The following is a 15,332-nucleotide window of genomic DNA, read 5'->3' on the forward strand; positions in this document are numbered from 1 at the left end:
TTATGCAAAATCGACTTTTTCAAGCTTTACATCATGTTATTAAGTCATTCCCTCATTAAAACCATGCCTGAAGTGTTGCCTTGGCACATTCACGTATTTTCGAGTAATCTGTAGAAACTCTGATGGCGGCCATTTTAGGGATAAAACGCCTGATTCCTTCAGGAAACGCCCTCGACCTCCAGGATACGCCTCCGACCTTTCGTCACCAGCCGAGTAACCAACCACTGCTCCTCAGCAGAACCCCCTCCCCGCAGTGTCTAGCCCTAAGATGTAAACAGAGTCATCATGGAGGATTAGCTTCATGTGTTGTGAACCGGAGCCACAGTAGACTTTTACAAAGACACACATCAGTGTTTCTGTTACCGAAACACCCAGGATTAAAACCGGTGACAGGAACACTTATTTCAGTGTCTGGTTCTGCGCTGGGCCTTGATGATGCACAGAGCCTCCGGAGAAAGCTAATGCTAAGCTAAACCTCGAGTCATCACGTGAAAACGAGAAATATGCACAAATAAAGTCAATAAAACCACCACACACATAAAGAACCGTTTAACAATGATCACACACGGAGCCAGGCTTGTTGATTTGGAAGTTTATTGCTCACATTTCATCTACAGTGAGTCGTAGCCGAGTGGTTTTCTCCCGGAGCTAACAAGCTAGCCGCGATAAGCTAACGGGAAAATTCACTGAATACAAGCAGCATATTATGCATTGAAAACGTCACTAAAACAGGCAACTGCTTGAAGCAGCCTTTATGATGATCACACACGGAGCCTGGCTTGTTGATTGTGTAGTTTATTGCTCACATTTCATCTACAGTGAGTCTTAGCCGAGTGGTTTTCTCCCGGAGCTAAGGCACTATTAGCCGCGACAAGCTAACAACCTTCACCTTCACAACATTCATTGAAAACAGGCAGCATATTATGCACAAATAACGTCAATAAAGCCGGCAACTACTCGAAGCATCCTTTACGATGATCACACAATGAGCTTGGCTTTACACATTTGTGGTTTATTACAGACTTTTCATCAACAATGAGCTGTAGTCGATTATAACAAGCTAACGGGGTAACCTCGAAAAACCATTGTCCACCTGCGGAGATAATGTCCGTCTTTGAATCGTATGGGCTCCTGCAGATCCTGGTGTCGTCCATGGGGGTATAGTTAGAGATCCATAGGGCATGGCAGATGCAAAGAGATAGCCTCCAAACAGCAGTTATTTTTCAGGCAAGAGCCCCTTCCAAGCGTCCGGTGTGGAAGGTTCGTTTCCAAATAATATCCTGTGTGGCCATTGTTCACAAAGTGATAAACAGTAGGTCCTTTCCAACAATAAAAATTAAAATGCACCGATCGTAGTTTCAATACTGTTGAGACGACGAGCGCAGTGTTGTTGTGATGCCACAGACAGCGTGTAGAGGGGGCGTGTCGGAAAGGGTCAGAGGTTCTTAAAGAGACAGAGGCCTATTTCAAGTCATTTGCTACCTCCATTTTGAAAGAGCAATTTTATACAAGGCAGTTATTCTAATTTACTGCATTGACAGACCAACAGAAGGTTTCGTCATCATTGTAGTGTGCTATAGACTGGTGCTATGTGGCTGAAAAAAGCATAATACCCCCTCTTTAAGGATAGTGGGCTGGAGCCTAATCTTAAGTTAGTCTCTGATTGGATACCAACTATCCTAGGAAAAATATTTTTGCTGCCAGACACTCCTCCTTTCTTTTCAAAAGAAGAACCGTCTGGGCGGCTGCTCAGCCAATCATTTCACGATTTGACCCACATCGGTCCAATCACGCACCAAGAAACAGAAGCCGTCACCTGTCACCACCATGCACTATTCCAAAACATTAAAGATGGTGGCCCGGCGACTGATACACTGTTTTCTTCTGCCCTTTCATCTGTTTTAAGTAATTTGGAAAATATTAAATCCCTAAACCCAGAGCAAGAAACAGCGTTCGAAGCGTTCCTCGTAAAAAAAAGGACGTTTTTCGAGCGTTTCTCTGATTGGTTGATGCCGCCTGTCAATCACGCCCACCAGGAAATTGTTGAGATCATGCTCGCTCCCAGACTATATGTATCTTTGAAATATCTATGAAAAAGCATGTAGTTTGACAGGCCAGGCAAGTTTGAAAGAGCCTCATATAGTTTCAATTCATTGCCATAGGAACAGGCCTGTGCTTTGTTCGTGTTGGAGAAGCTCCATGAAGCAGTGAATTTGAGGAATTTATTTGAACCACATAATATGAGTGTAAAGTTGACTAAATTAATTTGAAAGGAAATGGAAAGGACTTTATTTGCATCGGGCCTTTCACAGACATGGTCACGAAGCTCAAACATGGGACGATTTACATTCAGTCTGTACTTTAGCAATGCCAATCTGCACCATAACTTGTGCCGACCCCCACTCACTCACTCACTCACTCACTCACTCACTCACTCACTCACTCACTCACTCACTCACTCACTCACTCACGCAGACACTCACTCACTCACTCACTCACTCACTCACTCTCTCTCTCCCTTAGTCTAATGTACATTGTTTTAGTGGTAGGAGGAAACTTACGCAGACACTTGAGAACATGCAAACTCCACACAGAGAGGCCCTGTCTGCCCGATTTTAGATTCAGTCGAATAAATTTACATGAAATTTTTATAGACTATAGCTAAAGAGAAATGTTTGACTAAGTCTTTACTAAAACTATATGACTTTTTCATCCAAAGTCGAGGACGTTACTTTCGGTGGTTATATAATGCTTTTTTTTCAGGCATTTGATTTTCATTTCAAACTTACCTTGATCACTATCTTACATTTTGTTGTTTTGGAAATCTAAAACAGTATCACAAGGCTTTACTTTACAAACATTAACTGATGCTTTTAACCTTATCATCCATTTTTAGTGGAGGCAATTTGGCTACTGAAATGGTCACGAGTCTTAGGGAATTTAAAAAGGCCTCATGACATCAGCAGGATTACTCAAACACACAAAGCACAATCCCAGATATGTTTCCATGAGGGAACTACATTCAAACATGGTGACACATTAGAAGAGTTGTTTTAGAGTCGAAACAGCCACACCACAGTTATCTGGTCATCGTGACCTTTATATGGAAATAGCCCGTTGTGAAATAACATCGGATAATCAGAAACACTGCAAACTAAATGCCATTGAATCTGGAACAATAACAGGAAGTGGTTTCCCTAATTAAAATGTCAGGGCCGGTGTGAATGACATTTGAGAAGAATCTTTCCTACAGTCGTCGTCGTCAGTTTGAGTATGAGTAATGTAAAAACACGTCTGGCCACACTGGTTTGCTTGTAGTTTATGAATAGACAAGTTAATTGATAAACGTAGACAGCTCTGCTACTTTTCAAGGCTTTTCCTGACACAAAGCAGTGAAGTTGTAGTTGTAGCAGAAGGCCAGGTGCATTAATTTTGTTGGCCTTGGACATTATAGAGTTTAGTTCAGCCCCCCACCATTATGAAATCATGTTTTTCCTCCTACATTTATCAGCTGCTAGCGCTGCAGAGTTCCAGCTCCACCAACAAGACATATTTTACTTTTTAAGCGTGGGCATATGCAGGATCCACAGGCACATTTCAAATGTCTGTGAATATTTTAACCACAACCAGTGACAGGTTACAGCTCTTGCGCATCAGAAATAACTCCAGAAGACACCCATACACCCTTTAATCCATACAATTTAGTGCATCTCGACATTTGACTCATGCAAAATGCAAAAGAACAAGGCGTTTTCCCCGTGCACTGGTGTTGACGAGTGTGAAGGCTATATGTGCCGTTTCAATCTTCTCAAAACATTTATATTTCCTCTGCTTTCATCTCCTACAGTGCTTCTCCACTGATTTCTGTTTATCAGTGTTTTGGGTGATGTGCAGTGGTTTTCTTAAATTGGACTCCCATCTGTCCCTGCCTCCCAATCATTGAGTAACTTCTTAAAGCTTTGTTTTTGAAGCGGGGTCAGTCGTGGTCAAAGAACACAGAGAAAGATCCTCAATATGTAACTAGACACAGCACAGTGGCTTCAGAAAAGTGTTCAGCCCACTTTAGATCACTTCTATTTTGTTATGCAGCTGGATATTAAAATCAAGTGAATTTCTCCATTGTGAGACCCTATCTTATCTTATGATGGAAGAACATTCTGCACTATATAACACTGCACTGTAGTAGTGGTTTTCAACGTGACCCAGGTAATTGTGTAGATATACTCTTCTGAATTAATATTTAATCAACAATTATTGCCGTTTTTGCATGCAAAGACATTACAAACTGAAGGGAGAGCAAATTCCTAGAGCAAGGCCCCATTAAATCTACGTATAATGGGGTCGCGATGCTTTGGACTTGATTGCCCTTCAACAATATATCATATTTGTGCTGTTTTCGGGCATTCAAGTTACAGAAGATACAACCTCTATATACAGTAGTGGTCAAAAGTTTGGAAATGCTTTTTAAAACAGTACTAAGTCACTTGTTTACCTTAATAAATCCTTTCCGTAGTCCCTCTGGGGGTAATACAAGTGTTAAAGGGATGACTGGGGGGTCTTTCATCTCCCCCTGGTGTCTCTGGCCAGAAAACCACCCATGCAACTTCCCTGCCTCCGGGTCGGAGCCACCAATACACACTAATAGAATCACAGAGAAGAAGCTAACAGGCTAATGGGCAAAGCTGACTGTGGGCTAGCACCACTTAAACAGTATTTACAGCCAGGTTTGAGTGAAAAAAAATATCTCCATTGTGTAATTGGATGTACAATATCCCTCTCTATCTTTGTCTTTTCTGTCAGCGTAGTATTTACTCTCACAGGCAATTAATGATTAAAAAAACGTAATAAGTTACGACACCTGCAGTGGTGCTTATGGCCTCTAGGGGCATGAGTTACTTAGTACTGCTTTAATGTGTTGTTAATTCTTTTATTTCAAGATCATTTACATCGTAGAATCTCACTGAAGGCTTTGATTTCTGCTTCGCACCCTTTTGATATTTTCTCAGTGAGCTCATTCTCAAGCTCACTGAGAAAATACCAAGGATAAAGGGTCACAATTTTGAAAAACGTAAAACATATGTTGAGCTATTTCGCCCTTTTTTTGTTTCCTACATAATCCCATGTGTTCATTCATAGTTCAATGTCTTCAGTGAGAATAAAACAATGTAAATGCTGTTGAAAATAAAGAAATGCTGATACATAAAAAGTGTTTCCAAACTTTTGACCGGTACAAAAGTGATTATTTGAACATTTCCAGCATTGGACTTCAACATAACAGTGTAGAAAGGAACAGACGAACACTTTCTGAACCCACTGTAGATGCATAACCTGCTTTTTCAATGCAACTGAGAACTGCATTGCTCTCTATGGATTCCTATAATGTGCTATATAATGATGCAAATAACTATATCCTTAAATGAATGCTGACCCGTGTGGGCCTCCCCTCTGCAGTGCATGTATAAAAACGCCTGGTTGAGTTGTGAGCAAAGGCAGCGTCTCCACAGAGAGCAGTGCTGCAGTTTTTTGAGCTGGATTTGTCCTTCAAAAACTGATGATCAAACGGGCTCTACCTCTGTGTCCTCTGCCACTACTGCCCCCTACAGGCCCATTATGTCTCTGAAACTGACCCTAATGTTTTTTTTACCTTTTTCCCCCCAGACTCAACCAACAGTGACTCAGCGAAATCGAAGGTAATGACTTTTCAGAGATAACTACTCTGGTGTAGTTTTTGCATTTAGAGTACCTACTGTGCACACATTTTGATTCAATATTGACCCGTCTTCTTGCCTTGTGAATGAATTAAAAGAGTTCAAACATGAGGTAATACGGTCACGTGGGATGAAGTCTGCAACCAAGTGGATTAATCATGACTATTGAAATAATCCCTGACTTTTTTTGTGGTGAAAATGATCTTATCTACGTATTTAAAAACAGCTGGATCGATGTGTAGCAAGATCCAGACTGAAGATCTGAAGAAAATATGTCTTTTTTGGAGTTCAGATTATTTTATTGTGATCTAATTTGACCAGGACAGTTAGGGATCAGTGACTACGTTTCCATGGAGACCAATAATCTGATCATAGATACAGACGTCACCGCGTCATAGAAGGGGGCGTGGCCTCGCTGACGGGGAAAAGAGAATATTTTGGGAAACACAATTTTTTTACTCTTTTTAGCCATTTTCTGGTGAAACATAAACTTATTATCACATAAAAATAAAGTCAAGTCTAAATCAGGTCCATATGGATGTTTTTTCCGCAGCAGATTGTTCAGTAGAAGCGGGGGGGGAAAAAAAACGGCAGTCGCAGTGTTGTGTTGATCCGTTATTTATGTATTTATGGGCTGATGAACCACTTTGCTTCTCTCCATGTCTTTGTATCATAATCTAGTAGAAAACTATATTCATAATTCAGCATTTGTTAAACTAGTTTTTGAATAATTAGAGAAAAAAATCCAAATTGTTTTCCCCCTTAACTGTTTTCAAACATGACCATATATGGGCGATTCCAGAGATGCCGTCTGTGTCTATAATCTGATTTCTGGAGTTCTCAGATTATTGACGCGGCATGTAAACAGCATAAACCGATATACATTGTCAGATATTCTTATAATCTGATTTCTCTCTGATCTTTCACACGTAAACTATAAACTAACTGGAAAAATACAGCAAAGAAAAAGGTTTGAAAGTATTTTTGATTAAAAGTGAATAAAAATAAAAACACAGAGGTTATCCTTTTGTTTGTAGACAAAGTACAGTGTGTTTCCAACAGTCGACTGGATAAGGCATAAATAAAAGTAAAGTAAATGCATCAGATCTGATTACTCCAGTTATATGATTTTTCTGACCATGTAAACATAGCCATTGTCATGTTACAAGGCTCCACTTAAATCAGCTTTAAATCAGCTGTTCTTACAATTATCCTTGTGTGTTATCATGGCAATAATAGTATGTTAACCTCTTAACCCCCATCTGAACTGAGCACATTTTCTCCGGTTTGGCTTTACCCAAATCTAAAATCTTCTTGGAAAAAAGCGTCAAAATAGCAACAAAAACGAGGATAAAAAAAAGTGACAAAAGATTGATGAAAATGTGCCAGAAAAGCAACAATAATAAACAGAAATGTGGCGAAACATGGCAAAAAAGCAAAGGAAAAAAACAATGACAAGCAACAAAAACTCAATAAAAAGTAAGAAAACACGAAAAAACGAACAAAAACGAAAATGAACACAAAAGTGGGACAAAAGTGACAATAAAAGCGACATAAAGTGCTCGAAAAACCAACTTTATAAATACTATGCGGCGATAACGCGACAAAACAGTTAGGATCAGTTTTGTAGGCCTTAGCTTTCAATGAGGTGCTACTCTATTGCTCTCCAGTACAGAAGCTTTAAGATTTGGGTAAAGCCGAACTGGCGAAAATGCAGTCAGTTAAGGTGGGGGGTAAGAGGTTAACCCCCCGCCTTGACATCTCTTGTTCACGTGTATAAATGTGTTCTTTGTTCTCTTTTCCAGGGGTCATGGGGCTCAAAGAAGGACCTCACCACCAGCCTGACTCTGTCCATCATGTCCGCCGTCACGGGTCGGAATAAGCGCCGCAAGCGCCACAACGGTCGGCGAGTGGGCAGCAGCACGGACGACGACTCCGAGCACGAGCCGAACCGAGCGGGACATTCCGGGGCGGAGGAGGGAGAGGAGGAAGACGGGGAGTCGCCAACGGCCGACGTCGCTCCTCGTGCCGAAGAAGAAGTAGACGACGATGACGAAGAGGAGGAAGGGGAAGTCGCAGACAAGGCGGGGCCGGAGAAAGAGGCGGAGCTTGTAAAGGAGGAAATAGAAGGGGACAGGCACGAGGAGGCAGACACGCAAGTCAAAGAGACCCACTGGAGATCCATAGACGACGCTCGCTCCATCGTGTCCGGCTACTCCACTTTGTCAACTCTGGGGCGGAGCTTGGGATCCGAGGGGCGGGGCGACGACGCGGACGACGAGCACAGCGAGCTGGTCAGCGAAACGGACAACGAGAGCGGGTTTGCGTCGCGATCGCTGACTCAGGAGCGGCCGGAGAAGAAACAAAACGACCAAACCAGCGCGCAAACACCAACGGCGCCGCGTAGCTTCCTCTACACGCAGTACAAGCAGCCCGTGCTGGCGCCCACCAACCTGCTCGCCCCGCCCACGCCCGACATGCCGGGGGAGAGGAGCGACGGAGGGGCGCGGTCCACCACCCCATCGTCTTCTTCGTTTTCTTCCTCGTCGACGGCGCATAAACTGCACACGCGGCCTTCGTTTAACTCCCACAAGCTCATTCAGTGTGACACCCTGGCCCGCAAGAAGCTGAAGGGGGAGAAAGTCAAAGCCAAGTCTTTAGACCTGCTGGAGCTGCAGGCGAGCGCCCACAGTGACAGCTCGGAGGGGAGGACGAGGCGAGACACCTCCAGGACCAACCCATCTTCGGCGAGCAGCCAGGAAAGTCTGCGCTTAGCCAGGCCCAAACCTGCCGTGGCGCCCGTCGAAGCCACCTCCTTCACTCCGAAAAGTCAGAGCGGGGCCCGGTCTTTAGCGGAGCAAGTGCGCGCTCGCCTGATGGGCTCGGCCGACGACCTGCGCATCGTGGGGATGAGGAAGCCGCTGTCCCCCGAAACGCGGCGGAAGAGGAGGGCGTGGCGACGGCACACGGTCGTGGCGTCTCCGACCGAAAGCTCAGACAGGAGACCCCCGATGGTAGTGAACGATTTCCCCCTGTCTCCCGTGAATAACGCGAACCAGGTCAAAACGCAGCGGCTTCCTCTGGACACGGACGGGTCGGAGCAGGGGTCGGGGGCGAGACAAGCACCCACCTCCAGGTTTCACCAATATCTGTGAGGACCCATCCCAGTCAGCTGGCTGCTCTTATGCCAAAGTCTGCCCTCCTACCAAGATTGTAGCGTACCAATCACTTTCACTGGGTGCCAAATCTAAGTGGGTGCTAATAAGTTACTGTTCTGCCAGTCTTCAATGCTGCAAATAAAATAAAATCTTAGTTATCAATGCACTAAATTATTCTTATGTAAAAGTCCAACCCACCACAACAGCTCCTTCATTTATCTGCGTCCTATAAAATCTATTGTGCATTGTATTAGCCCTAAATGTATCCGACACAATTTCGACATGGAGGCAGAACTTGGCATAACACCAGCAGAGTTGTGGTCAGTGTCCATAGCAGTCATTTTAGCAGTCCCCGCTTTTTGTTTTTTTCTTGTTTCGAGGCTCCGATTGCATCACATGGGCCGTTTCAGCGTTGCCAAAGCTTTATTTCCTAATTTGTGCGCTTTTAAAAGACACACTTTTATCACCACTTGTTTAGATGTGGCCAGCGCACATTCATTTTCTCATCAAGTGACCAGAGAAAGGGGCCAGAGCTAACCTTTTTCTAACTGGTGCTTGGGTGTATGGTGCTTTTCTTCGACGCGGTTTGAGTAAATACTATATGTAGCTAAAGAGCCAAAACTAGAGACTACGTCGAGCTACAAAACCAGACGGATTTAATGCATTTCAATAGGGAACTCAAGCTTTGGGGCCAGAACTGACTTTTCCTATTGGTCTTCCTATAAACCAACTTCTCGGACCACTGTTACTTCTTACAGTACATTACAAAATACATGTCTGTACTTGTTAATAATGTGTTTGTGCTATAATATATGTGTGTCTCAATTTGTAACATTTGTACAAAGCCTTGTTAAGTTAACCTTGTAAATAGAAATAATATGTTATTTGTTTTTACTTTCTTTTTTTAGTTTGTTTTTTATGGTTTACAAAAGTGCAAACAAGTGCACAGTCATTTCTTTCAAGACGTTACTTGAAATGTTTCCTTTAATATATTATTATTGTTATTATTATTATTATTATTATTTTGGTTTTCTATTCAATCTATATGAATATTATATATTTTGTATTAAAGTAAGAAATATTGTGATGTCACCTCTCAGTGTAAACCTGCTCCAAGGAAACACAGCAAACCTTATTCCTATAGATGGCCTTTTCGATTTCTAACACTGTGCGAAACCTTTGATATGCACAGGCTGGTGAGTAGTCGTTACATGTAGCAAAGTGTGATCAGGCAATTGGAGAGTTCAAAAGGCAGCTTTAGTCCCAGTTTGTCTAAGGGGGGACTCAAAAAACCACCACGGATTTTGATATTCTTTCAGAGCTTTGAAGAAACGCGCAACGCTGTGCAAAAGTATGAGAAGGGTGTTCAAGAAGAGCTACAGTATGTGAACAAAGTACCTTTTACCTTTACACACAAAATTGACTCTCTGCATAACCTCAAATCAAAACAACGACGCCCAAGAAGTGACTTCCTGTTTAGATCCAGCACGCCAAAATAAAAGCACACAGCTCGTCTCATTGATTAGTTCAGCAGGTGCTTGCAACATTACAAGAATATAATTAAATACACATATTTTAAGTGTTTTGTCTGAACTAATGAACTGCTGAACTAATGAATAAGCTGGTGCTTTTATTTTGCCGTGCTGGATCAAAACAGGAAGTCACTTCTTGGCCGGCGTTGTTGTGATTTGAAGTTATGCACAGAGTCAATTGGAGGAAAGTAACACTTGACTTACAATGCTAAAAGATACCGCTAACTTTAGGTTGCGTTCATCACAACATTGTAAAGAGCCTATAGTTTAAAACTGAGGCGGACTGAGGCGGCAACTGAAAATTACTATAACCATAGTAACGCTCAAAATGCAGATTTCTAGTCTTAAATTATTGCTAATATCTCTGTAATTCCTGGGCCAATTCACATGAAACAAAACCAGTCACAAAGTTCAAAGTCATAATTATTTCCTCACAAAGGCGTCCAAAGGTAGAGACAATATTCAAAAACATGTGCTTGATGTTGGCCTGTAGAAAGGACTTTCAGGTTTGTGAATTCAATCACTGTCAAATGATGATCAGAGAAAACATTTGGACTTTTTCTTCTTGGAAATTTCTTTCAAAACTGTTTCACGCCCATAGAGTTCTATATCGTGAACGCAGCCCTTGCAATCATTTTGGGGATGTTAAAGGGGATAGATGCAAGTTGACTATTTAATTCTCATTACTGCCACCTCAGGTCATACGTGTAACTGCACCTTCTATATTAAGCTTGTGCATGACGGCAATTCAGACCTGAAGTAACACCTTTTTCAGTGACAGTGCAGGATTTTAGAGGCAGTTGTGGTGAATAGGTCTGAGCTCATTCTACACATTCGGACATTGTTGGAACATGTAGGGGGAGGAACATGCTTTTTATTTTAACATATAGTCCCTTTAAGCATTCATCAAACCTTTGGAAAACGCATGTATCTCGCCTTGCTAACGTTCGGGCTCTTCACGTAAAACTAAAAAAGATGTGTGTGAATTAAGTTTGTATCTTTTTGGTCCATATTCTCACATTCTCACAGATGTAAAAGAAATCCCCATTATCTACACCTCTCCTGACTTATGCACAGCGCTGTTCGTCGCTTCATGACCAAGACGCTTAGAGACTCAATGCCGGGTGGATTTCCCAACATAGAGCAGCGCATATAAAAAACTCTACTCTCCCCATCTGTCGCCAACAACATGTTTTCGGCACCTCTCCCTCTGAGGGCTTGTGTCTGTCTGCACGTTTATCACCAAGGGGTTTCACCGTGAGGCGCTTTTCCATAAGGTCAGGGTCTTAATAAAACCTTGGCCAATTTGGGAATATACGGTACACGAGCTGCGATGAGCTCAACTTGGGACTGCTAACACAATTCTGTCATCTTATCGTCTGTACACTTTTGACTGTGGGAACGAGCTAAGATCGCACAATAACAGGGCGAGAGTGGAAAAAGTTTAGAGAAAGTTTCAGTTTCCTTTGCATGGCTTCTTCAGTAATTACAAAGCAATGGATGAGTTGTCTTACCTCAAGATTTTTTCTCTAAGTGCCTGATTTCTGAATGTGTTTTGTCCTGCAGTGCCATGGTCTGTTCTTAAGAAGTTTCCCCCCAGTCTTTTGGAAAATGTGGGATATGACATGTTACTATTCCACACGGAACAGTGGGTTAAGAAAGTCTCTTTTAATCACTCTTGCTTCATTATGTAGCAGCCTGAAATTAAAATCGTATCGTTTTCTATTGGTATTGGTAAAATACCAATAGAAAGTAGTGACATAAGTATTCAGACTGACTCCTTTCATTGCACTTGCTACAAAAAGTTACAGCTTCTATGCAAGAGGAAGGAAGAGTATCAGACTTCTACATAATAGCACGGTGATAAATAGAGAGGCATGAAAACTCTCTAAACCCACTGTAGGTTTGGGATTTGCATATTGATCAGGCTTTTCCCTTTAATTCCCTTCCATTTTTGCATTTATCTTGGTTTGGGACAGGCACAAGCAGCAATTTTAAAGGGATGTTTCAGGATTTTTCACCCAGGGCGTCATTTCCTAGTTATCCAGAGTGTTGTTGATTCCTGGAGATATTTGTTGTATTTTTATTCATGCAGTTCTTATATTTGAAGAGTTTAATGGTGCTAGGCTAGTGCTAAGCTAGTGGATGTCTATGGTAACTAGTAGCCTGCATTAAAAACAGTCTGACCCGCTCCACAGTGCACCTGAGGCAAATCACTTATAACACCAGACTACCCATATAAATGTCTGTGTTGACTGAATAATTTTTTTAATATAACCATTTTGCATTGAAAAGAACTTATATTTGAGCAGCTTCCTGGTTGTAGCTACACAGTGGCGGAGTGATCTGCTCGGTTACCGGATCTACAGTAGTTTGTTTACTTGCGGCCGGCATTACTACACGTGGAATTCACAAAGGAGCTTTCTACAAATCAGATATGGCAACGTTTGGAGGACGACCCCATGATTTTGAAGAGGTTTATGCAGAGGTTAAGAGGTTAATGCAGGCTACTAGTTACCATAGACATGCACTAGCCTAGCACTAGCCTAGCACCACAACTCTTCAAATATAAAGACTGCATGAATAAAATTAAAAAAAATATCTACAGAAATCACCAACACTCTGGATAACCCAGGAAATGAGGCCCTATGTCAAAAATCCTGAAATATCCCTTTAAGGTCCTTTTTTTTTGCCTAACGTGTTCTTCAATTGGCAACTATCACCACCACCGTCTTTGCTCTTGTCTGCTTTTCCAAAACGGTCTGAATTGGTCATTTCCTCATCCCAATCATCCCCCCGCTTTACTCAAACACAGGACAGTTCTTTTTCAAAGTCTTATTGTTGTTCTTCCTCGGTTTCTGTCGTCGATTGTGCTTAACTTTACGCACCGGCACTGACCCAAAGACATTGTACATGTGAGTGTGTACGAGAGAGGCTGTAAAGAGCACACTTCAAGCCAAGGACATGTCTATGCACTCTCTGCATCAACAAAGCGAAGAGGCATCAAGTCTTCTTCTTCTTCTTCTGCTGCTGCTTTACCTGTACCCACCGATGTCGCCTACTCTTGCCTATAATAACAATATGGTACCACACCCTTAAAGCCCTATTCCTACATGAGCAGCATTTAACGACAACCTTATCAACAGGAACACCTCTGGAGTTTATTATGTTGTGTAAGAAGTGCTAAATTTTAAACCTTTTGTACATAATCTTAAATCTGTAACATACCGTATTGTGTACATTTTAGAATTGCTTTGGAACTAATATGACCGGACCTAAAGAAAAGATGTCCGCTTCTTCTCTAGACCATTTCCCTCATGGCTGTGTGCTTTAAGGCGATGTTATATGATGTAAATAAACAGAAGTATGTTTAAACCGTGCTTTGTTTCTTTGGGGACTACACGCAAATGTCACGGGGCTATTGGGAGTCAGGTGCTTTTGAAAACAGGCACAGTGGGGCCCTCTTGAGGCAGGACAGGGGTGTTGCATCTTCAGGTCTGGCACTGATTCCTATAGGCCATGGGGTGGGTAAGTTTCCTCGGTGAAGGGCCGATTTTCGTCATCGTCAAAAGACCAAGGGCCGGACCCTCCAATTGAAGCAATTGAAGTAAAGCATCACTTTCTACACATGCCAGTGTTGTACATCACACACACTGGGAAAATGTCCATCTTAAATTAGATAAATTACTTAAAATCGCTTGAATAGAGGTCTTTATATGTTAAATTTGAGTGGGTTTGAACTAATCTAAGACCAGATAAAAACGCTAACGCCAATGGAGCAAATAGAAATCCCACTGGAAATCAGCCAAATTAACTTTTACTGCAAAAAATATTGATTTTTTTTTCACTTGAAATTATGCAAAAATAATCTGAATTAAGAAACACATGTGCTTGTTCCATTGGCAAGAACAGGCTTTTTCTGCTTTAAGGCCAGACCAAATCAAACTTTAGATTTAATCTCTTAATTCAAGTAGATTTAAGTAATTTCTTCCTTTTAGATGGGATTCTTTAGGATTATGCTCTACTAAGACATTTGAAGGAATTGACAGTATTTTTCCACATTATTAGAATACTTTAACAGGCAGTTGATCTCTGATTTGGGTTATAATATTTCTCATAATCATCTCGGGGGCCAGAGTTTGATGATGGAGGGCCAGTTATGGTCCCCGGGCCTGACGTTTACCCCTGCTATAGGCCGACTACACATTACTGGAATGACGGGTGGCAACTTTATCTATTCAAGTAAAAGTACATCAAAGTCATATTGTGTAAAAGGAAGGAATACAATGTTACTTCAGCGATACCTTGAAGACTTTAAAGTTGCAAGTCCAGAGTAGACTACAAAGAGAAGATTATCAGCAGAATATTTATTGTACAATGAAGTGGCACTAAAGCGTTCCAATCAGTCCTATCAATCCAAAAGATAATAGGCGTGTTTAAGTGCAAAATGTAAGCTTTGAAACTTGCAACGTAAGCTACCGAGTCCAGATTACGTCCCACCACTTAGAAGTGCAGCATAAATCATGTCAGCTTGATGATTAAAAACTCATCACTTTGCTTTTTTTTCCTGGGCCTCTGCCACAGTGAGCGAATGAAATATAATATCTACATGTGTTATTTGTTTCACGACGAGGCCCTCGCCGCAGTCTGCAAATGAGTAAACAGCGAGTAGTCCTATAGTAATCCTGCAAACTTGCCCACATTTATAACCCCATCACAGGCAGCACTTTGGCCTTTCCTTTGGTCATTCATTTGCATCTGCGACTGTATTTTTCCACACTCCCGAGACCCGCGCGTGCACGAACGGCAGGTTAACCTTCATGAAACCTCTCTCTCCATCTTTCACCCCACCCCCCCCCACGCTCGAGCTCTGGCCCTGGTCCCCCTGTTCAGACCATTTCAGGAGCGTCACAAGAAACGCTTTGTGGACGTCT

At 42.1% G+C, this 15,332-nt stretch overlaps 1 protein-coding gene across 10 annotated transcripts in view; it reads left to right on the top strand.

Moving 5' to 3' along the window:
* arhgap23a (Rho GTPase activating protein 23a) overlaps nucleotides 1–10,289 on the top strand; it is a 131,605-nt gene extending 121,316 nt beyond the window's left edge. For 9 of the 10 annotated variants that reach the window (XM_079564328.1, XM_079564325.1, XM_079564322.1 and 6 more), the window contains 2 exons: nucleotides 5,659–5,690; nucleotides 7,514–10,289. In XM_079564328.1, the coding sequence (XP_079420454.1) occupies nucleotides 5,659–5,690; nucleotides 7,514–8,863 (1,382 nt within the window). In that variant the 3' untranslated portion in view covers nucleotides 8,864–10,289. The remainder of the gene's footprint in view (nucleotides 1–5,658; nucleotides 5,691–7,513) is intronic. The other variant, XM_079564330.1, reaches the window with a different exon arrangement.
* The last annotated feature ends 5,043 nt before the right edge of the window (nucleotides 10,290–15,332 follow it).

Source organism: Gobius niger, assembly GCF_951799975.1.
Source record: "Gobius niger genome assembly, chromosome: 10".
NCBI lineage: Eukaryota > Metazoa > Chordata > Actinopteri > Gobiiformes > Gobiidae > Gobius > Gobius niger.